This window comes from Barbus barbus (genome assembly GCF_936440315.1).
Source record: "Barbus barbus genome assembly, chromosome: 45".
Lineage (NCBI taxonomy): Eukaryota > Metazoa > Chordata > Actinopteri > Cypriniformes > Cyprinidae > Barbus > Barbus barbus.
In genome coordinates, this window is record NC_136723.1 from 9,283,743 (window position 1) to 9,306,933 (window position 23,191).

General features: G+C 38.7%; 1 protein-coding gene across 1 annotated transcript in view; it reads left to right on the plus strand.

Moving 5' to 3' along the window:
* Positions 1–220: 220 nt before the first annotated feature.
* The window catches only part of LOC306864222 (opioid-binding protein/cell adhesion molecule-like), an 83,672-nt gene continuing 60,701 nt past the window's right edge, over positions 221–23,191 (plus strand). Inside the window, exon 1 of the mRNA XM_079408061.1 lies at positions 221–944. Coding sequence (XP_079264187.1) covers positions 787–944 — 158 coding nt within the window. The 5' untranslated portion in view covers positions 221–786. The remainder of the gene's footprint in view (positions 945–23,191) is intronic.

The following is a 23,191-nucleotide window of genomic DNA, read 5'->3' on the forward strand; positions in this document are numbered from 1 at the left end:
TGGTCTAAGATGGTCTACAAAACTAGCCTTTGCTGGTTTTGAAGGGGATAGATAGATAGATAGATAGATAGATAGATAGATAGATAGATAGATAGATAGATAGATAGATAGATAGATAGATAGATAGATAGATAGATAGATATTTGAATGTGTAAATATTTCCCCCATTCTCTTTGTTGACCTCAGCGCGTGCAGTGTCTTCTCCGCATGCGTTCACCCAGAGTTCAGCTCTAGTTAGACACAGGAACTGACGGCTAGTCAGTTTCCTCACCTATCCGTGCACAAGAGCACCACCGAGCGCGTTCTCTCTGTCTCCAGGAGTATTTCTGCTTCTGTCCACACACAGCCAACCCGTTTCAGCACCCCCGGAGGTGTTCACGCATGAACATCATCTCGCCGTCGCGTTCAGTTTATACGGGTCCAATTAAAGTGAATTTGAAAACGACGAGGCTCAGAACGAGGCTGAAGCATCTTTAAGAGCGCGCGCATCTCTCGGAGAGCGCGAGCAACATATGTGCTGCCTCTGAAGACTCGGCACAGCACCTCAGTGTGTCTGAAAACGCGTGAAAAAGCGTTTCACCCGACTGCTGAAAACTTTCAAGGAATATTTGCTAGCGTTTTGAAGGATTTCCTGTCAGTAACACTGAGTAAAACTAATACTTTTGGGGATATTTAGAGGACGGAATACGAAGTGAACGCTGCGTTCCGAGGGGAATCACATTTACGCGCCCTCAGTTATACGCTTCTTCTTTGCGGACGGAAGTTTCTGAGTTTTCTGACGGAAAAATGGGCATAATTGGCTATTTTGAGCTGCAGTGGAAATGCCTGGTTGTTGTGGCTCTAAGACTGCTGTTCCTTGTGCCCGCAGGAGTGCCAGCGAGAAGCGGAGAATCTTATTTAAAGGACAACATCACTGTCAGACAAGGAGACAGTGCTGTGTTGAAGTAAGTCAATGAGTATATTATTTACATTATGATAAGTGTGTGTGTGTACGTTTTATGCTATGTACTTTTTCATTTTAAATGCTTTTTGGACCGTTTTAAACATTAAAATGTTTATTTATGTAGCTAATCAATAGGTTTAATAGCTAATCAATAATTTCATATTTAATAATTTTAGTTAGTAATAAACTAGTTTTAAGTGTTTTCATTTTTATTGAACTATAAATATTATTATTAGCCTAATCTGACTGCTGTTTGCACGTCTCATTTTTCTGCTGGAGTTTTGGGAATCCGTGGTGAGATGCAATCGTCTGGTAATGCGATTAGCATGCAGTCTGGTCTATGTAATCAGTTTTGGTGGCCTATTTAGATAAGAAGTTCATCAACAAATCAAATTTAAGTTCGACTCGATTCTCTATTCCCTCTCGTTCAGTCATTCCCCCTCTCCCATCTCTCTCATGCCTGATTTCTCATTCCCTCTTTCTCTCAGTCACACACAAACACACTCTCGTTTGTGGACGCCCACATGCACTTACAGTAGCATAATTGTTTTCTTACTTTTCCTCTAATGGTTATTCCGTGAAGTTATATAAAGGTGGATAACAAGGCAGTCGTTTTTACTGTAGGGGGACTGAGAGTAAAGTAGGCTATAGTATGCCTCTTTCGTTTCGCTTTTGCCCTGCTTGTGGTACCAGACGCAGCGGGGGACGTTTTGTGTAGCATGAGACTGTGGCCTGTGCTTGTGTCCTTTGACGCTCGTCTCCAGAACCTCCGTCTAAAATAATGTAATTTTTGTCTGGAAAAAGCTGCACAACAAAACTACTGAGGACGGAAACAGTCCGTCGATCTGTATAGACCCTTATAGCGGAGTTTGATGCATGAAAAACCCCTCTTTTGAATAAAGAGACATTCATGTGCAGAATGCTTATTTTGTGTGTGTGTGTGTGTGTGTGCGTGTGTGTGTGCACGTGTGTGTGTGTGTGTGTGTTACTAACAAAATGTGCATACATCCATGTGTGGATGCATGGATGGATGAATAGACAGACAGACAGACAGATAGATAGATAGATAGATAGATAGATAGATAGATAGATAGATAGATAGATAGATCGAGAGATAGATAGATCGAGAGATAGACAGACAGATAGAAATAGTAAATACAGTGGAGAACTTCATTCTATTAAAGTAATGGTTTTTATACTGTACAAACCTTTTTTTTTTTTTCGCCCTACCCCAACCCTACACCTAAACCTACCCCTTACAGGAAACTTTGCTAATTTTTACAATTTCAAAAAAACTTTGTTTAGATTATTTTTAAACTCGTTTTACAAATGAGGACATCTCCAAAGGGAGGTTTTTTTATATTTTGTTAGGTTTACCTCACTTTTGGGTACAAATTTGTCCTCAAAATATGGTAGGTACACACACACACACACGTATAGGGTTTACCAGGACCCGTGTCTGTGTGTGTGTGTGGCAAATAAGGCCCTCTAGACTGTTATATTGTGTACAGTTATATAGTGACTATAGTTTCAACTATATAGTTATAAACTATAGTTTCATTCACAAACACTGATTCATCTACAAGGACTGATTCATCCATCCTTATGAATGCGACATTGATTCTTCAAATCGTTTTTAAAATTAGCAATGATTTTAATGACTAAAGCAATGAACATTTAGTTATTATATTATTATATAGTATTATATTATATATATATATATATATAATATAACAGCACAGTGGCACTGTTATTTCACACACTTTAAGCTCTTATATATATATATATATATATATATATATATATATATATATATATATATATATATATATATATATATACTGTATATATATATAAGAGCTTAAAGTGTGTGAAATAACAGCACCACTGCGCTCAACAACACAGCCCAAACAACATAACAGTCAATATCTGCCCCGCGATGATCATGTATCAACTATAGCCAGAGATATTGTCAAAAACATCAATTATTGGCAATATTAAGAGGATTTGGCATTTCCAATTAATGGGAAGGCCTGTTACTTTCTTATTTTTATTAGGCCTATTATTATTATGAAGCTACTTTTATTATTAAATTAAAAGTACAATTAATTTGCCCCGCAATAATTACCACACAACTGACGCGCTGCGAAGATAAGATTAGGCTATTTACTCCTTTATTAAAATGTTTTAAAAAAGGTCTTTTAAAACAGGACTATTAGGCTACGGCTACCTACAATGAATTATAGTCCTATAATTAAAATATTAACACTGCAGTCATCAATAAAAATCAATGAAATAAAAAGCTTTTATTTCAAGCACCGACTTTCAAAAACAACCTGTTTAATATGAAGTACGTTTCTTCTCATTTTCAGTATGTATGGGCCACAAGAGAAATATAAAGGAAATAAATGAAAACAGCTATAGGCTATACTGTTATCAGCATGTTGAAGTAGATTCGGCTCTCTTTGTCTCTGAGAGAATATGCGGCATCAGATGCTGAAAGCTCCATCATAACTGTCATGAATCTGGTCTATGAACTTCCATTCACTCACCACCAGAGGTCACTCGCTCACCACATGGACTCTTGCACCACACTAACTGTTGCACGCCACCTCAGACTACAATTCCCATCATCCATTGCACTGACGACACACAGCTGATTGCACTGATCACACACCCTACATAAACCACGGACTTCCTCTTCCTCTCTGCCGAGTATTGTATTGTGTTTATCACTCCCCTAGTGTTAGCTGCCTTACCAAGCCTTCTGTGTGTATGTCTAGCTCTGAGTCTGGTTCTGCGTATAATACTCTCCTAGTGTTAGATGCCTTACCGAGCCTTCTGTGTTCATGTTTAGCTCTGAGTCTGGTTCTGCGTGTAACACTCTCCTAGTGTTAGCTGCCTTACCGAGCCATTCTGTGTTTTCTAAGTCTATGTTTAGTTTGTTTTGTTTATAGTCTCGTTTCCTGTTTCCTGTCCTTGTATCGTGGATTTACCCTTTGCCTTGCCGTTTGGACTCTGTTTGCACCTCTCTTGGACTACTGCTCGTATACCTGGATTATCTCTCTGCCTTGCCCTGTTGGATATTGTTCGCCGATCGTCGACTCTCACTAGCCCTAGGATTGCTCTGTGTCTTGCCTGTACCATACCTGTTTGCTGTTGTTTGACCCTGCCTGTTTTTTGACTATGTTTATTAATAAAAGCTTGCACATGGATCCACACGTCTCACGTCTCGTTCGCTCCGTTACAGAATACTTGGCCACACAAGGATCCAGCGGCTTTTCCGAGGAACATTGGTCAGGTATGGACACAGCAAGAATTTTGCTAGCCCTTAAACAAGGCTCGCGGCCGCTGGAGAACTATATCCGCAAATTTTTAGCCATTGCAAACTACTCTGATTTACCGGACTGTTTGTTAATAGAGTTTTTTTGTGATGGCATTAATAAACCACTGCAATCTGAGCTTAGACGTGAGGGTCTGCGTTCATCACTTGCTCAGTTTATGGATTATGCTTTATTGACTGTTGGCTCTCTGTTTACTGTGGGTATTGCAGAGGAAGAATGCAACTCTGCATTTATGACTGAGATAGCAGCTGCGTTAGAGCATGCTCACAAAATGGCTGTGACAGCGGATCCCGATCGTAAAATGGCAGACACAACAACACCCCGTCATGCCATTGCTGCCAGTCATGAGCCAAGTCAAGTCACCATTGATCGTCGTGAGTCTAGTGACGTCACGAGTCTCTTCACATCTCCACTGACCATCCAGAGTCTCACCACGTCTCCGCTGACCATCCAGAGTCTCACCACGTCTCCGCTGATCTGCCAGAGTCTCACCACATCTCCGCTGATCTGCCAGAGTCTCACCACATCACATCACTGCTAACCATCCAGAACCACGTCACGTCACGTCCTGTCTGTCACACCCAGATATTCAAGGTCAGTCCTTCAGTCTCCTAATCTGGTATGCAGTTTGAGGGATGCACCACTGGTGTCTGCACATGTAGCTGGTATCCCCAAACCAGCTCACTTTAACCCTCCTGTTCCCGCACTAATTTCCCTGTCCGAAGCGCTTCCCATGATTGGGATCGTTTTATGTTGCGTTTGGGCTGCGTACACCACCTTGGAACTGCCCGAGGCGATGGCACCCGCTGCAGCTTCTCCAGAGGTGGCGGCACATGCTGCAGAACCTCCCGAAGTGGCGGTGCTTGCTTCAGCTCATTGTATGGTGGTGGAGCCCAGCAATGTACTCTCAGCCTGTCATGTCACGGTCAAAGGAGCCGTTGATGAGCACTGTACCTGTCCGGTTACTGAACTCTACCTGTTTCCTGATGTTACCACTGCAGAACCTCCAGAGGTGGCGGCGTCTGCTGCAGAACCTCCAGAGGTGTCAGTGGTACCCTCATATGAACCCTCGTCCTGCCCTGTCACGGCTATGGAGGCCATTTATGAACCCTCGTCATGTCCTGTCACGGCTATGGAGGCCGTCTGTGAATCCTTATCCTGCCCTGTAGCGGCTATAGAGACCATCTGTGAACTCTTGCCTTCCTTTGAACTGGCCACGGAGGCCATTAATGAACCTTCTTTTGCCCATGTCACAGCCTATAAACTGTTGTCCTGCCCTGAGTTAGCCGAGGAGGCTGGTTGTGAATTACCAGTCCCATCAGTCACAACTGAGGGGGTTATGGGTGAACTTCCTGACTGTTGCGTTGCACTTCTAGGGGCCATTTGTAAACTCTTAACCCTGCCTGTCATGAACTCAGAAACTATAAATGCACCCCATATCTGTCCCGTTAACCTTATCACTGCCATGGAATCCTTAAATGAACTTTCCCTGCCTCGGTCCTTGAGGCCACATATGCTCTGCTTGTCTCTTGTGTCTCAGTTTCCCCTAGGTCCCAGTCTCTGCCAGGGGTCTCTGCTCCGCCGTGGTGGTCTTCTGCTTCGTCTGCTCTGCCATGGAGATATTCTGCTCCGTCCTGGTGGGCTCCAGTTCCGTCAACTCCGCCCTCGCGTCCTACTGTACCGACTCTACCTCGGTCCCCGGCTACTCCAGTTCCACGTGGACCTGGCCCTCCGTCCCTCCCCCTGTTCCGTGTCCGCTCCACTGCCCTCCTGGATTGTATAGGAGCGTCTGGAAGCTGCTCCTTGGGGGGGGGCTATGTCATGAATCTGGTCTATGAACTTCCATTCACTCACCACCAGAGGTCACTCGCTCACCACATGGACTCTTGCACAACACTAACTGTTGCACGCCACCTCAGACTACAATTCCCATCTTCCATTGCACTAACGACACACAGCTGATTGCACAGATCACACAGCTGATTGCACTGATCACACACCCTACATAAACCATGGACTTCCTCTTCCTCTCTGCCGAGTATTGTATTGCGTTTATCACTCCCCTAGTGTTAGCTGCCTTACCGAGCCTTCTGTGTTCATGTTTAGCTCTGAGTCTGGTTCTGTGTGTAACACTCTCCTAGTGTTGGCTGCCTTACCGAGCCATTCTGTGTTTTCTAAGTCTAAGTTTAGTTTGTTTTGTTTATAGTCTCGTTTCCTGTTTCCCGTCCTTGTATCGTGGATTTACCCTTTGCCTTGCCGTTTGACCTCTCTTGGACTACTGCTCATATACCTGGATTATCTCTCTGCCTTGCCCTGTTGGATATTGTTCGCAGATCGTCGACTCTCACTAGCCCTAGGATTGCTCTGTGTCTTGCCCTTACCATACCTGTTTGCCGTTGTTTGACCCTGCCTGTTTTTTGACTGTTTATTAATAAAAGCTTGCACATGGATCCGCACGTCTCACGTCTCGTTAAAATAACTCCATCATTCCGTTTTTACTTTCACTTTCTTCTTATAGTGAATTGAGATTAAGACATTCACCAGCATAAATCTTGCGCAAAGTTTGCACGTGTGCAAACCCTGGTGCAAACGCGTGCTTATGTGATATCCATTGGCTCGCCTTCATGGTTTATAAAAGAAATATTTCCAACATTGCGAAGTAACCCATTGCCCCGCCCCCCATATCGAAAACGTACCGAACCGTGACACAGCTGTGTCGTATCGAACCGTGAATTCTGTGAACCATTACACCCCTAATATATATATATATATATATATATATATATATATATATATATATATATATTACATTAATGAAATAACATGGGAGAAAGAAAACAATGTGAAAATGTATAGATTAATTATTTTTAATGAGAGATCATATTTAGTAAATCATTACAACTCTTTTACATGTACATAATTTCTGGTCTGTATGTGCATATATCTAATTACTAAGCATTTGTTCAATCATTCGTTTAGTCTTGATGGCTGAAATGTTTGGCTTTGGGCTGAACTGTAAAAACACTTGTTGTTTCTCTAAATAACATATCCGTTGATAATGAAAAAAAACCCCCTCATGTTCCTGAGGAAACAAAAACTGAAACTGAACAATTGCTAGTGGATAATAGTTAATAGGATATTGTAACTCCTACTGACATCAACATCTGAATCACTGTCAACAATTGTTCATAATTAACAAGCCAAATATTTGTCAGAAGTTACAATAATGTGTTACTGATTATATTCTTACCACAGTGAATCCACTAAGGATCCAAAATGCACAAATCAAACAAATCAGCATTAACGGAAAGAATGAAATAGATGCTGCAAGTGTTGACTTTTGACTTTCTGATCAGTGAACTGTGTCACACTAATGTTTCGCAGACACCAGAGAATCTCTGGACTAGAGGTCGACCGATATGGGTTTTTCTCTGGCCGATGCCGATATTTAGAAATCAGGGCAGCCGATGGCCGATATATGATGGCGATTTTTGGCCGATATGTTTGGCCTATTTTCTTTCTTTCTTTCTTTTCCCCCTTCATCTCAGGGATGTAAAATTGTTTTCAGTAATTTATTATAAATATTTATTAATATTTAAAAAGGTTTGCTGCAAGGTTAAAATATCCTGTGCGTATAAAAAATGTTGTTTTTTAGAGAGAGAGAGAGAGAGAGAGAGAGAGAGAAAAGTCACATATAAGTCCATTTTATTATTTCATTCAGAAATAGGCCTAATGTGAAATGTTTACAAACATTATAATAAACACTGTAAACATAGCTAGGCTATTTTAGTTCCCTCACTCCACAACAAATGCTTTCAATTAACAGTATTTAGAAAAGAACAAGAATTAAAAATATAAGAAGCTATAGCTATATAAACGACAAGCCAAAACGAATTAATTTAGGCTAAAACGAAACTGAAACCAACGTTGGGTCTCTCATTCGACACAAGATCAAATGTTTCCGTATTCGCGATGTATTTGAATGCCAAAATATTATTTATTATGTACAGGTGCATCTCAGTAAATTAGAAAGTGGTGAAAAAGTTAATTTTTCATGAGAGACACCAGACCTATCAAAGCAACCTGGGCTTCCATACCACCTCAGCAGTGCCACAAACTGATCATGCCACGCCGAATTGAGGCAGTAATTAAAGCAAAAGTAGCCCCTACCAAGTATTGAGTACATATACAGTAAATGAACATATACTTTCGAGAAGGCTAACAATTCACTAAAAATTATTTTTTTATTAGTCTTATGAAGTATTCTAATTTGTTGAGATGGTGAATTGGTGGGTTTTTGTTAAATGTGAGCCTAAATCATCACAATTAAAAGAACCAAACACTTAAACTACTTCAGTCTGTGTGCATTGAATTTATTTAATTTACGAGTTTCACAATTTGAGTTGAATTACTGAAATAAATGAACTTTTCCACAACATTATAATTTATTGAGATACACCTGTACTTCACAGAATTACTGAATTTCACAGAAAATATTTTTTATTTTTTATAAATAAAGAACTGTATTTCTTTAGTCAATTATTAAAGTATTACATGTTACACGGGCTGGTTTATTAATTTTTAAGTATTTTGGGGATTTTAAGAACAAGTGGAAAATGTGCTGAATGTTTCATTTCATCCAAGTGAAATTAACAAGCAGTTAGACTTAATTAATTTACATTCGTTTTAAACGCGGAGCCAGGCGCGATTGGACACAGGTTGTGCGCGTGCGCCAGGCCTCGTCCATATTGCCAGATGCGCTCGTGAGAGACTTGCGGAGAAGAACCGGACGCGAGACCGTGAGTATAAAAGTGTGTGCGGCTCGTCCTGAGACGCGGGAGACGCGCAGCGTGGGGCAGAGGGGAGCAAGTATGAGAAGCATTCAGAGACACGGGCTGTGTGTGCGGTCTTCTGAATTAGCGAACATGCAGTATATATATATATATATATATATATATATATATATGTATGTATATATATGTTTTTTTTAGTTTTAATTTGCCTATTTTCAATTTTGGGTGTTTACACCGCGGTCAAGCCAGCCGCAGTTCAGAAAAACACGGTCAAGCCAGCCGCGATTGAAATTGTGCGCGCGTATTACTATGCTTACGGTAATTGCAGGATGCTTACGGTAATTTTTATTTTTTTATTTTTTATTATGCCTTACATCAGAACAATACAACGAGAAACATTCAAGTGTAAAAGAAACATAGAAAAAGATGAACAACATTAATATAATGAAACAGTGCCAGAGGACAGAACAAAATATAATAGAAAAATAAATAAATAAAATTACAAAACCTTTTTTTTTTTCTTGGGGGGGCCTCACTTTATACAATAGCATACCTGCTTACAATATTATGCGTTCTAATAGCCTTTTTGTTTGTGCAATTACACAGGACTTTACAATACAGCTTGAAATCGTTTATAAAATGAGAAAAGTTTGGTCTGGAGCCTGACCACTTCATTTTATGAATATGAAACTTCCCCATTAAAATTAACAATTGTATGAAGTATGCTTTATCTTTATCAAATCCATGATCACCGAAGTATATTATTACATCAAATCCACTCAGCAACGCTTTTCATTCTAGACGCCCAGAATTGAGATCTAATGACATTTTTCATTATTTTTTCTGTTTGTTTTATGTATATACGCTTAATATTCGTGTTATTTATTGCTGTCTTTGTATCTGTATTAGGCCTACTATATTTTTCTACCTGCATTTCATTGCAAGATTCGTAGAAAAGGAGATAAGGGACATTAATCGATTTAGAAGGGTATTACGACCCCGTTTCTAATAAGTAGATGAAATGAATGGTCAGTTCTTAAACAGGACTTCCCCCTATATGCACACCTCATATGACACCATTTTACTGCAGAATCTTTGAGAAATGGGACATTATTCGATTTAGAGGGGTACAAAGACACCATTTCTAATAAGTACAAGAAATGAATGGTCAGTTCTTATAGAGGACATCCCATACGCACACCTCATATGAAACCATTTTACTGCAGCGTTTTCGAGATATGGTACATTACTACATATGTTTCATATGTGGTGTGCATATAGTATGGGACGCCCCATATAAGAACTGACCATTAATTTCTTGTACTTATTATAAATAGTGTCTTTATAGCCCTCAAAATGTAGTAATGTCCCATATCTCGAAAACGCTGCAGTAAAATGGTTTCATATAGTCGTCGTCGTAAAGTCGTGACGTATTGTCAAGTATGGTGACCCATACTCGAAATTGGTGCTCTGCCTTTAACCCATCCAAGTGCACACACACAGCAGTGAGTAGTGAACAAATCCACACACACACACACACACACACCGTGAACACACACCCGGAGCAGTGGGCAGCCATGCCCGGGGAGCAATTGGGGGTTCGGTGCCTTGCTCAAGGGCACCTCAGTCGTGGTATTGAGGGTGGAGAGAGCGCTGGACGTTCCCTCCCCCCACCTACAATCCCTGCCGGCCGGGGGCTCGAACTCGCAACCTTTCGATTACGAGTCCGACTCTCTAACCATTAGGCCACGACTTCCCCCAGGTGTGCGTATGGGATGTCCTCTATAAGAACTGACCATTCATTTCTTGTACTAATTAGAAATGGTGTCTTTGTACCCCTCTAAATCGAATAATGTCCCATATCTTGAAGACGCTGCAGTAAATTGGTTTCATGTGAGGTGTGCATATAGTATGGGACGTCCCATATAAGAACTGACCAATCATTTCTTGTACTTATTATAAATAGTGTCTTTATACCCCTCTAAATGTAGTAATGTCCCATATCTCGAAAACGCTGCAGTAAAATTGTTTCATATGAGGTGTACATGGGATGTCCTCTATAAGAACTGACCATTCATTTCTTGTACTTATTAGACATGGTGTCTTTGTACCCCTCTAAATCGAATAATGTCCCATATCTCGAAAACGCTGCAGTAAAATGGTTTCATATGAGGTGTGCATATAGTATGGGATGTCCTCTATAAGAACTGACCATTCATTTCTTGTACTTATTAGACATGAGGTCTTTATAGCTCTCTAAAGTGTATTAATGTCCCATTTCTCAAAGATTCTGCAGTAAAATGGTTTCATATGAGGCGTGCATATAGTGTGGGACGTCCTGTTTAAGAACTGACCATTCATTTCTTGTACTTATTAGAAACGGGGTTGTAATACCCTTCTAAATCGATTAATGTCCCATATCTCCTTTTCTACGAATCTTGCAATGAAATGCAGGTAGAAGAATATAGTAGGCCTAATACAGATACAAAGACAGCAATAAATAATACAAATATTAAGCGTATGCACATAAAACAAAAAGAAAAAATAATGAAAAATGTCATTACATCTAAATTCTGGGCGTCTAGAATGAAAAGCGTTTAATGCGCGTTCCCTCTGTGTTGGTCCTGCTCACCCTATTGGTTAGTAAGACTGTCACTCAAGGCTGGCAGTCGTGCATATGCTCTGGATCAGAGTAATATCGCGTCCACATCGCAGGCTTTGCGATTAGCAAATCGCAACGTCTCAAATCGTGATTGTGATTAGATTTCGATTAATCGCACAGCTCTACCAGGTAGTTCTCTCTTCAAAAAGTTAGCAGGCAGAGGGGGACATCACAGGGATATCCGTTCTGCCAGTGGAATGGCAATCTACTTGCCGCACGAGGCAGCATCAGGTGTTGCTTGTAGAGGCGCCTGTATATTAATTGGCCTAATTTGCAGCACAATAGTAGAGGTCGCCCGATTGATCGGCCGGCTGATTGATTGCCCGATTTTTTTTATTTTAATAAAAATATTTTTTTATTAATCGGCATCGGCCGATCAATCGGTTGACCTCTACTCTGGACCTCATTTCTTAGTCCTTTTTTCCACTTGAAGTCCTACCACTTGAGAATTAAATGTGTCATACCATCTGCCAGCCCAGAGTGCTGCTTTCCCCCTCCCTCTCTCTTAATTTAGCCATTCAAATAAACTTTGATTTTCTCGGTTATGTGGCACAGTTAGTTTTGGCTCATCCACTCTTGATTCTAGAGACTCCTGCAGATATCAGTTAAATTAGCTTGACTCACATGCATTTATCTCAAAGCAACCCATCACCTTGACAGTGAGAACATAAAGCAAATGGAAATGAATACATTTCCATAGCAACGTTACATCTTGTAAGTTCATGGTTGTATTGGTGCCACAATTCAGAAGTCAGCAAAAAGGTGAAATCAGGTGGAAAAGAACATTTAAGGACATCTGGAGTCTTTTTTGTATTGAATGCCGTCAGTCATGTCATGTATTTTACTTTTGATCACGAGCGCAGCTTCTGCATAATGGAGAACTGTTGAGACAAGCTGTCACAAACACTGTTACACTGATGGCAGAGCACTCTGCGTGCCCCAACTTCTCTATAGCGCAGATCCACATGGCGACTGCTGCTGTGTGCCTGTGCACACCTGGAGATGTGTGGTGATTTATCTATCCCCCAAAGAAAAAAACATTTCTGCTCAGCCCAAGCAAATGAAGGGTGGCAGACTTTAGCCTAGCCAGAAGCCATGGTTTCTACCTGAAAAAAAAAAAGAAGACATTTCTAAGGCAGCATTTTTCTTCTCGTGTTTTTGAGGAAAAAATGCACAACATCGTGGCAGAGCCCATTCACTCTAACTGCATGTGAAAGGTTGTCAATTTTTTTATTTGGACCTTAAACCACTAAAAAAAGAAATGTCTGACTTATCGGTGTAGTGTGAAGCTGTAAGCTGTTGCGTTTTGATAGTGTTTTAAAAATACATAAGCCTCGGTAGGTTGATTGACAACATCTTGATGTCTACATATTTTTGGAATACAGACTGAGGTTTCAGTGCATAATTTGCCAGGAACACTTCAGTTTTGTGTTGTTGTTTTTGGCTTAATGTAAGTGATGAATATTAAGTGAGTAATTAATAGAAGTAATGAGATTATTCATCATCTGGTGGCAAAAGACACGGAACAAAAACTAAGAAGAAGTGAAAAGTGCCAACATTAATGTAGTGTCACTAGACGCTAGAAAACTGATAGATCTATCTATCTATCTATCTATCTATCTATCTATCTATCTATCTATCTATCTATCTATCTATCTATCTATCTATCTATCTATCTGTCTGTCTGTCTGTCTGTCTGTCGGTAATATTTTTGCTGTATTTTTGATCAAATAAATCTATACTATTTATATATATTTCCTTTCTCCACAATAAGAAAGGGTTTGAGCCCATTTGTGGAAGCTGAAAGCAAACCTTCTCTAGTGAATGTTAAGGTAGCCATTACAGCCACAAAGTAATTGTAGGTTAATTTAAGTACAAAGATGGATAGTCAACTCTATCAGCTAATTTCATGTGGTTTCCAATATCCATGTGTTGTCACAAAGAGGAATATGTGCAATAAAAACAGGTTGTTTACTCCGATCTCTCCAGTGACACATTTTATGGTATTTCTAGCTTTTATTTATAAACAACCAATTATGTTCATCCCTCAGGAAACACTTTTATGGCCGCAAAAATAATGTTAATGCCAGTGTTTTGTTTGTACTTTATTAAAAGAGCAGAAAAAGAGCTGTCAGTCAGAGCGTCCTAACTCACATTGATCATAACGCATTGATCATAACCTGAGGTGTTAGGCTAACACAGAAACTTAATTGTTTGTCCTTTCTTATTCAGTTTATTAAACTGCTGGTTTGATAAAAATTAGAGTTACAAGCACCCAGCACTTGCAAGGAATGTTGCCAGTAGAACCAAAAATACTTAACGAATTAAAGAAAATAGTCTATTTATTACCATTTTTATGTTCCTAACTGCTGTAAAATACTGAATGCAGATCTCTTCAGGCCTTGAACAAGTACCAGCACCACAGATGGAAATCAAAAAGCAGAAAACAAAGCAGTACAACATGTTATTAATTGAACTGAGGGTCCTTCTCTGAAGCAGGCAGGATGATGAAGTCTTAAGTGGACGCCCCCTGACCTGACTGTCAGAGTGACAGATGGTTGAAAGCTTCTCACAATGGTGATCTCCCTTATCAACATTACAGCACTGGGGATTTCAGCATAGTGTTTCTAGCAGAAACATGACACTCTTTTCACGCAGTTAGCTTGTATTATCTCAAACTGTATTTTGGCTGTCTCTTCGTATTGTGGTATGGCTTCGGTCTTATATAACTCAACAAATCACTGCAAGTCGGCTTAACGAATGAACTAGGGAGGAGGTTGCATAAGAGGCACATATAGATATTTATGTATATAGTATAGAATAGTTTCTGTACATTATATATATGCTTTCAAATTATATTATTGCAAACAGGAAAACTTGGATATGGTTGTGGTAAATTATATTGTGCAAGAAATTAATATTACAGTTGGAAGGTTGTTGGTTCGTTTATGGTGTTTTTTTTTTGTTTGTACTTTCAGGTAATATTTGCCTGGGTTAGTAATTTTGTGGACAAATACTCTTCATAATGGCACATGAATTCAGTTTGTAGGGTATTTCAAAGACTAGTTCACCCTAGAATAAAAATTCTGTCAGCTTTTACTCAACCTGCATGACTTAGTTTTTGTCCAAAAAAATTAATGTGAAGTCTAAAGCAACATTGATTTATTTGTATGGGTGAAAAAATCCTGAGGCGTTCTTCAGAATGTCTTCTTTAGTTTTCTGCAGAACAAAGTAAGTCAGAAAGTTTTGACATGGCGAGTGGGTAAGCTTTGAGTGAACTATTTTAGGTGAACTTACACTTTTGTACATCGAATGCACAAATCACTGGCTGTGAGACTCAACAATTACATATTTAAGGACATAGATTCAGTGAATACAACATTACACATGACTTAACAGTGTAAATATTGCAGTAAACGGTAAAAAAAAGAACACTAAAGCAACATTTTTGCATGATTTATTCCTGCTGCATTGCATTCTGGGAACCATAGTTCTGCCTTCAGCCCTACAGACACAGTTGAATCATGCAATTGCATTAGGTGGTGTGAAATAAGCAAGTATTGCTTATATTCCACCCTATTCTATTCCAAGTCCACCCACTTGGAGATTTGAGGCATGATATGTATTCATATTTTTACAGGCATGAATCTTTGAATGAGGCAGATATGCAATAAAAAGAATGCTTTTATCAAAACCGTACCTGAGTCGCAACCATAAGCAGTAAAACTTGCATGGATATTCTTGTCTTAAAAGCACATTTAAATGATTTCTTGCTAATTAGATAATTAGATCTACACAAATATCAGGCTACATGTCACACATACTGCACAGTTTTCATTCCCCATGTAAAATGTATAGATTTTACTGTAATATATTTTAATGCTATATCAAATGGGATAAACCAACAATCTTGGGGTAGCAATCATATTCATTTATAAATGTATTCATACAGCATATAGAGATAATATAGAGATAATCAATAAGTGATGTGATGATGCACTCTGCTGTTAAATTATGTATTTTAGGGAGCACTCCGAAAGAGACTATAGTCATGAGATGTGTGCGGTCATTGATGTTATTCTTCGTGGAGTGCACAACTCTCATTTGTCTGCCTTAGGGTGCTCATCTTATAAAATTAGCACAGGAGCAAGGGCAGGCCATACTCTCTTTGTAATGCTCCACCGGTCACTGTTTCATGGGTTCAAGTTTAATGTGATGCTTCTAATGATTTGCACACTAATTATCTGAACTCTTCTCGTGGCTATTACTTAACAGGACCAATAAGCAGTTTTACCAAAAGACATTTGTTTTCTGGGTAAATTTTAATTTGAAGATTAAATTAAAAAAAAATATATATATATATATATATATATTTTTTTTTTCATGAATTCATGAATGCACAAATAATGATACCACAGTATAATGGTCATACAGTTATACATATTGTGAAGTCTTAATAGGAATTCTGCATTTTCCAAAGGTTTGGTATGGACATGAGGATCTTTCCTATTCAGACATAAATGTTTTATACTATAGAAGGTTCATTCTCTAGGGTTTCAGGGACAGTGAAGTTCTGTATTGATATCGGTCTTTCTCCCACCACACAGCTCATTGACAAAATCTTAAATGAAAAAAAAAATAATTCATATTTCCTACATCAGGCTTTTATGGCTCTTATGTGATATAGCGAGAATATGGAGCTTACACTCGATGAAGAAAAAAAACAGCACATTTATTCAGAGAAAAATGAGTAATATATAATTTTATGCAGTTGCTGATATTTATATGGCCGAAATAAAATTCTAATAGCTTATTAAGCAGACAGCTTACAGTACATAAAATACATATAAATATCAGTTGTCACTCTATTGTTCAATAATATGTCTTAGTAAGATGATATATAAATGCTTAGTTTTATGATCAAATCCATAAAACAGTACAATAGAATGATGAATGAGAGATCCTCACAAGCCTAATGTATTATATTTAATTCTCACATTTGACACACACACACTCACAAAATGATTTTTCTAGAAAATTATTAATGGATAAACAAGTACACTTAAGTTGCTTCAGGCTGGTAAGTGTTCATCTCAAAATATTACTTACAATATAAAAGTTATTATTAAGTTTACTGTGTATCAAAGTGAGTGAAGATTTTACAGCAAAAGACTTGTGCACCATGACCTGATTTTTAGAATTATACTTAAAGGCTGTAACTTAGTACACAAAAAAGTATAAATCATGTACACTCACCTAAAGAATTATTAGGAACACCATACTAATACTGTGTTTGACCCCCTTTCGCCTTCAGAACTGCCTTAATTCTACGTGGCTGCTATTGATTCAACAAGGTGCTGAAAGCATTCTTTAGAAATGTTGGCCCATATTGATAGGATAGCATCTTGCAGTTGATGGAGAATTGTGGGATGCACATCCAGGGCACGAAGCTCCCGTTCCACCACATCCCAAAGATGCTCTATTGGGTCGAGATCTGGTGACTGTGGGGGCCATTTTAGTACAGTGAACTCATTGTCATGTTCAAGAAACCAATTTGAAATGATTCGAGCTTTGTGACATGGTGCATTATCCTGCTGGAAGTAGCCATCAGAGGATGGGTACATGGTGGTCATAAAGGGATGGACATGGTCAGAAACAATGCTCAGGTAGGCCGTGGCATTTAAACGATGCCCAATTGGCACTAAGGGGCCTAAAGTGTGCCAAGAAAACATCCCCCACACCATTACACCACCACCACCAGCCTGCACAGTGGTAACAAGGCATGGTGGATCCATGTTCTCATTCTGTTTACGCCAAATTCTGACTCTACCATCTGAATGTCTCAACAGAAATCGAGACTCATCAGACCAGGCAATATTTTTCCAGTCTTCAACCATCCAATTTTGGTGAGCTCGTGCAAATTGTAGCCTCTTTTTCCTATTTGTAGTGGAGATGAGTGGTACCCGGTGGGGTCTTCTGCTGTTGTAGCCCATCCGCCTCAAGGTGGTGCGTGTTGTGGCTTCACAAATGCTTTGCTGCATACCTCGGTTGTAACGAGTGGTTATTTCAGTCAAAGTTGCTCTTCTATCAGCTTGAATCAGTCGGCCCATTCTCCTCTGACCTCTAGCATCAACAAGGCATTTTCTCCCACAGGACTGCCGCATACTGGATGTTTTTCCCTTTTCACACCATTCTTTGTAAACCCTAGAAATGGCTGTGCGTGAAAATCCCAGTAACTGAGCAGATTGTGAAATACTCAGACCGGCCCGTCTGGCACCAACAACCATGCCACGCTCAAAATTGCTTAAATCACCTTTCTTTCCCATTCTGACATTCAGTTTGGAGTTCAGGAGATTGTGTTGACCAGGACCACAGCCCTAAATGCATTGAAGCAACTGCCATGTGATTGGTTGATTAGATAATTGCATTAATGAGAAATTGAACAGGTGTTCCTAATAATCCTTTAGGTGAGTGTATAATTGGATATTTTCTAATATATTATTTTGCTTTGTCCTTTGATTTGTTGTGAATGGGAGGTAGGCAACTCCTGTAACATAAGGATTTGCTTGTGACTGCTGATTGATATAACTGACAACCTTACAGATATCATCTGTGATTTGCTTTGCTCCCTCTCAGGAACTGGCGGTCCAGTCACTGTGATTCAGCGTGCTCAGTTGTTGCTGAGCAAGTCAAATATGAATGCTTTTGCAGTTTTTCAGAAGATATGGCAAGATTAAACTTGCTTCACTAAAACAACAAACATCTAACATGACTTTCTCCTATATTCTCTTTTATGAATGATGTATTGTATTGTGACAGTTTTGAAGTTTCTGTACGCCTTTCAGATGATTCTGAACATTTTGTTGCAGCAGGTATTCTGAAATCTGTTGCTTTGCAGTCATGTTTTTGTAATGTGTGAGCTGAAGCTGAAGTCACAGAGGTTACTAAACTCATTTTCAATTTTGTCACTTGCAACGAAAGCACGCCGGTGTCATTTTCACAATAATCGTGTTGGATCACTTGGTTTGATTTATTTACAGCATTAGTGTAAGTACAAAGAGCAACACAAGATTTTTCCTACTTAGCTTTTAACACGGTTGTATTGAATGCTGATTTGCAAATGTAGCAACATAGATTATATTACTCTGCTATTGCTTTATCACTGAGGGTCTCATTACACTTTACATTAGAAAAGACTCTCAGTAATGTATCCTGGGAGTGCCAGAGAGCGTGTGTTTTTTATTTTTAATTTGACAATCACAGAAGCTTTCTCTGCACAGTTTACTGTAAGTGCCTAAAGCATGTTTTAAGACAGCAGATGCACTTTGATGTGCACTGAAGCCTGCAGCTCAGCATTGACCGATATTGACAGACTGAGAGAATAGCTATGCTGTTGAAGGCTTGCTTTGCCTTTAGGGACATTAAAAGCATTCACACTTTGATTATCTCTTAAATACTCTCTGATATTTCTGATGCAATCCCCTCAAAGTAAAAAGCCTTAAATTGGTCTTCTTTCGTATTGATTTAATAGTCTACATTATTAGTCACAGTTTGTAGTCAAAGTTTTGCTGACTTTCCCCAGTTTGGCCTGCCTATTTGTGTATATATATATATATATATATATATATATAATTTTTTTTACATCTGTGCATGCTTTATGTAATACACAATGATAAAGCTTTTCCTGCTTGGATTATGGTAATATGAATGTGAAGGGTACCTTTTTCCTACTTTTTTGATGTTTCGGCATTGTTTGAAGCCGTATTTATCATAGGCCTATGAGTCTTGGAAATAGAAATGCAGTATTACTCTCACTGTTCAAAGAATTTGAATATATACTCTATATTAAAAAGACATTCTGTACTGTATGTATCCACCTGGCTTAGGGTTAGGTAATGAGTGAATAAAGAAATAGATTTTATCTATATAGATATATATAAATAGATATTTTATTATATTTTTATTTTGGCTTGGAAACCACAATGCAATCTTTAAACCTCATGTTGTGTTCTGGTCAATTCGACCTGGAAAGGATTTTTCTCCCCCGAAAATGCTGGTTAATGTTATCACATTAGGCTCCCAAAATACATTGATAGATTTTTGTACTTATTTGAGATTTTATATAGGATTTATATGGGATTTTACACTTGTGGTGTTCCTGGTCAAAAATGACTGACCTACAAAAAAAAAAAGCTTTTTTTTTTTTTTTTTTACCAAATATCGGGTTTAATGTTTTTTTATCAACTTGTTCTTTTAATTAGCACATATCTTGTATTTCTTTTTGGAACATTTTGAAGTTTACTCACCTCAAACATAGGCAAAATTATCCACAAAACATGCCGTTTTCAATCAAACATGATTTTCAAAAACAAATACAAAATCTGTTCTGATTCAGTCTTTCTAAAAAGACTGAATCCATACCAGCAATTAGATATACCAGCAATTTTTAAAAGGCTGATACGTTTTGACCAGGATTTCCAGCAAACCGCAAGGGTTAAGCTGCATGTACAGTATGTTTCATATATTTTGAATGGTATTGTGTTTTAGTTGAATGTGCAGTTGTTTAACAGGAAGTGATTGTCATGCTTTCAGGGAATCAGGGAAATAACAGCTTTTAAAATGTGTGTAACTATATTTCAATAGCCCTCAGACTGTATTTGTCTTAAGTAATCGTGATGTGCATAGCCACAGCTTGAGCGCTGAACATTTTAACGATTCACTTCAGCTCATGCCTGAAGTTCTGATGAAAGCAGATAGTAGCAAGGCCAGCCTGTGCAGTTATTCAGGCATAGATCCTCCAGACCCTGTCAGATTTACCTGAATCTTGGCCTCCTCTTAATTCACTCTTTAAGCCCGACTGGATCTCTGATTGACCAGGGGCAACAGCAAGAAAGATAGAGAGAGGGAAAATACTAACCGCTGGCCCATCTGTCCAAATGTCAGTGGTTGTAGGTGGGCAAAAAAAGAACTCTCAGAAGGATTTGTTTGTTTGTTGAAGTGTTTATTTCTTGACATGTAGCAGTAAATGCCTGTGTACTTTTCATTATATATCTATTTTTTACAGCTGACATACATAAGTCACTATCATGTTGTTCATGATGATGATGATCATGTTGTGTTGTTGTTAACATGCACTGTTGTTGTGTGAAGAAATTAAGTCATGTAATAACTTTAGGGCAAATACTTAGTGGAATATATTTATGATGATAAAAAAGAAAACAAATTCCAATTGGAGAGAAAATACCCATAATATATATCTTGTAATATTGCTTTTATATCTTTTTTGTGTGTGGAGCTACTTTCTTAGACCAAGCTCTATTGCTAGCTCAAAAGGTGACTAACTAGCAACCACTGGGCTGTTAGAATAAACAAGGCAGAATGATCTTGTGATATTGCTTTAATATAGCGTTTCAATAAACAATAAGTTAATTGATAGTTACTTTGTTTGTTTTTGCACTGCCATAAAAAAAGGAACTCACAGTAGTGGTGTTTTGTTCTTCAATGAATCAGCATTTTGAATGAATGATTCAGTGACTCACTCACAAACACATTGTTTTTGAATCAAATCAGTTGAATGAATCTTTCAATAACTCACTGATAACAAAACAACAATGTTTGTCCTTCCTTAATGATTTAGGGGTTTTGAATGAACTGGTTCATTCATAAATAGTTGCTTGATTTGTTCCTGAATGATTCAGCCATTTTGAACAAATCAGTTGAATTAATGATTCAGTAGCTCACTGATAACAATAGTCACTTGTGTCATTCAACAAATTTTAAATTAATTGGCTGAATAAATGATTCAATGACTCACTCGCAAACATGGTTGCTTGTTTTGTTCCTGAATGAATCAGCCGCTTTAAATGAGTTGGTTAAATGAATGATTCAATGTCAGAAACGCACTCATAAAGACATAAACTACTACTGGCGCAACAATGCAACTACAGAGAGTCATTCAAAAAAATCTCCATCACCAATGAACAGTCTTTGAATAACAATGTTTTCTTTGAGATGATAGCCAAAATTGGGCAGGATGAAGTGGCTGTCCCTAATTTAGATGCCACTCACACTAATGACATTTTGGAGTTTAATAGAGTGACCTCTGGGCTTTCTCTATAGACATGTACAAATGGAGATTAGTCAATGTACAAATATGTATTTGTTTTGTAGAAAATTAAAGGTTTGCACTGGAACAAAGGAAAAAGAAATACTATGCAGACCCCTTTTCGGGTGACCTTTTAATACAAATTTTATGGCGTCTGTAATTTCAATATGAAGCAGAACGAGAACAAAAGAAACCCAAAATGCAATTTAAATGGAATAGTAATTGTATCCTCACAAGACTGGATCTTCTTATACTGCATGCACAAAGCATAACGTGTCATTGCCTGGCAGCGCAAACCTCTGCTCGTGCCCTCGTTTCCTTAGAGGTGCAAATACAATCTTTTTTCTTTCAGCGCTGTCTGCGATGTGTGTGTGTGTGCGTGAGAACTGATGAAGTGCCAGGGCTTCCAAAAGTAACACGAATGGGCTCTCAGGTGTTTTATAAAAGATTGCAGTGCGGTTTTAGATTAGTGCGCATCAGGATTTCCTTTGAAGACAATGGTGTGGTAATTACGTAGAGTTCTGTAGTAAAAGTGGACTTGATTGTATCAGGGTCTCCAAAGACCATCATCGACAAAAGCCCAAAGTAATGAAAAGTCAAGCACTGGAGGCTATTAGGCATTCTTGTGCTATCAAAAACATAAGGAGACTTTCATAATGTAGGATACTATCTGCTTGCGTTCATGATCAATGTCTTTTCGTGCAGATTCATGCTCTGACTATTATGTAATGCACAGTCTCAGTCTCAAACGGCATGTCCACGGTCCAACCACAGTCGGTTTGCTGGCTGTCTGACGTGTATTGCACACAAAACTGTCAGAATATGTCAGTTCTGATATAATTGGCCTCACTGATAATCAGTTTTAAAGTGTAGTAGTCTTACCTGTTAGTCAGACAGTCTGAGTTGGTGGATTTTGGCCATTATCTGCAAACTTATTAGCTTGTTACCACATTGCATACTTTTTGTCTGTACTGACTCTCTGTGGATTAATTGCAGGCTCACTTCTCGCAAAGAGACCCGAGGTTAAGTGCCCAGCTCAAGGGCACAATGGTGATAGAGCAGGACTGTGATATTAGTAAGTCCCCAGTTCCTGTCCCACTCCTGCTCGGGGCTGAACCTTTGTGTCTGCGGTACAGAATCGTAACTATTAGGCTCCTGCAACCCATGTATTTGCTTGACAGAAAGTTTGACATCTTGAGAGCTAAATCATCTTGAGGTAAAACCTCACAGGCAGTTTGAAGGGGCTATTGTTTTTCCCTGGGAATAATATGTGCTGTAATTAAACTGAAATGGGTTCAGGCTTCCCTTCTGTACGACTGCCATGGTTTTCAATCTGGTGGTGGG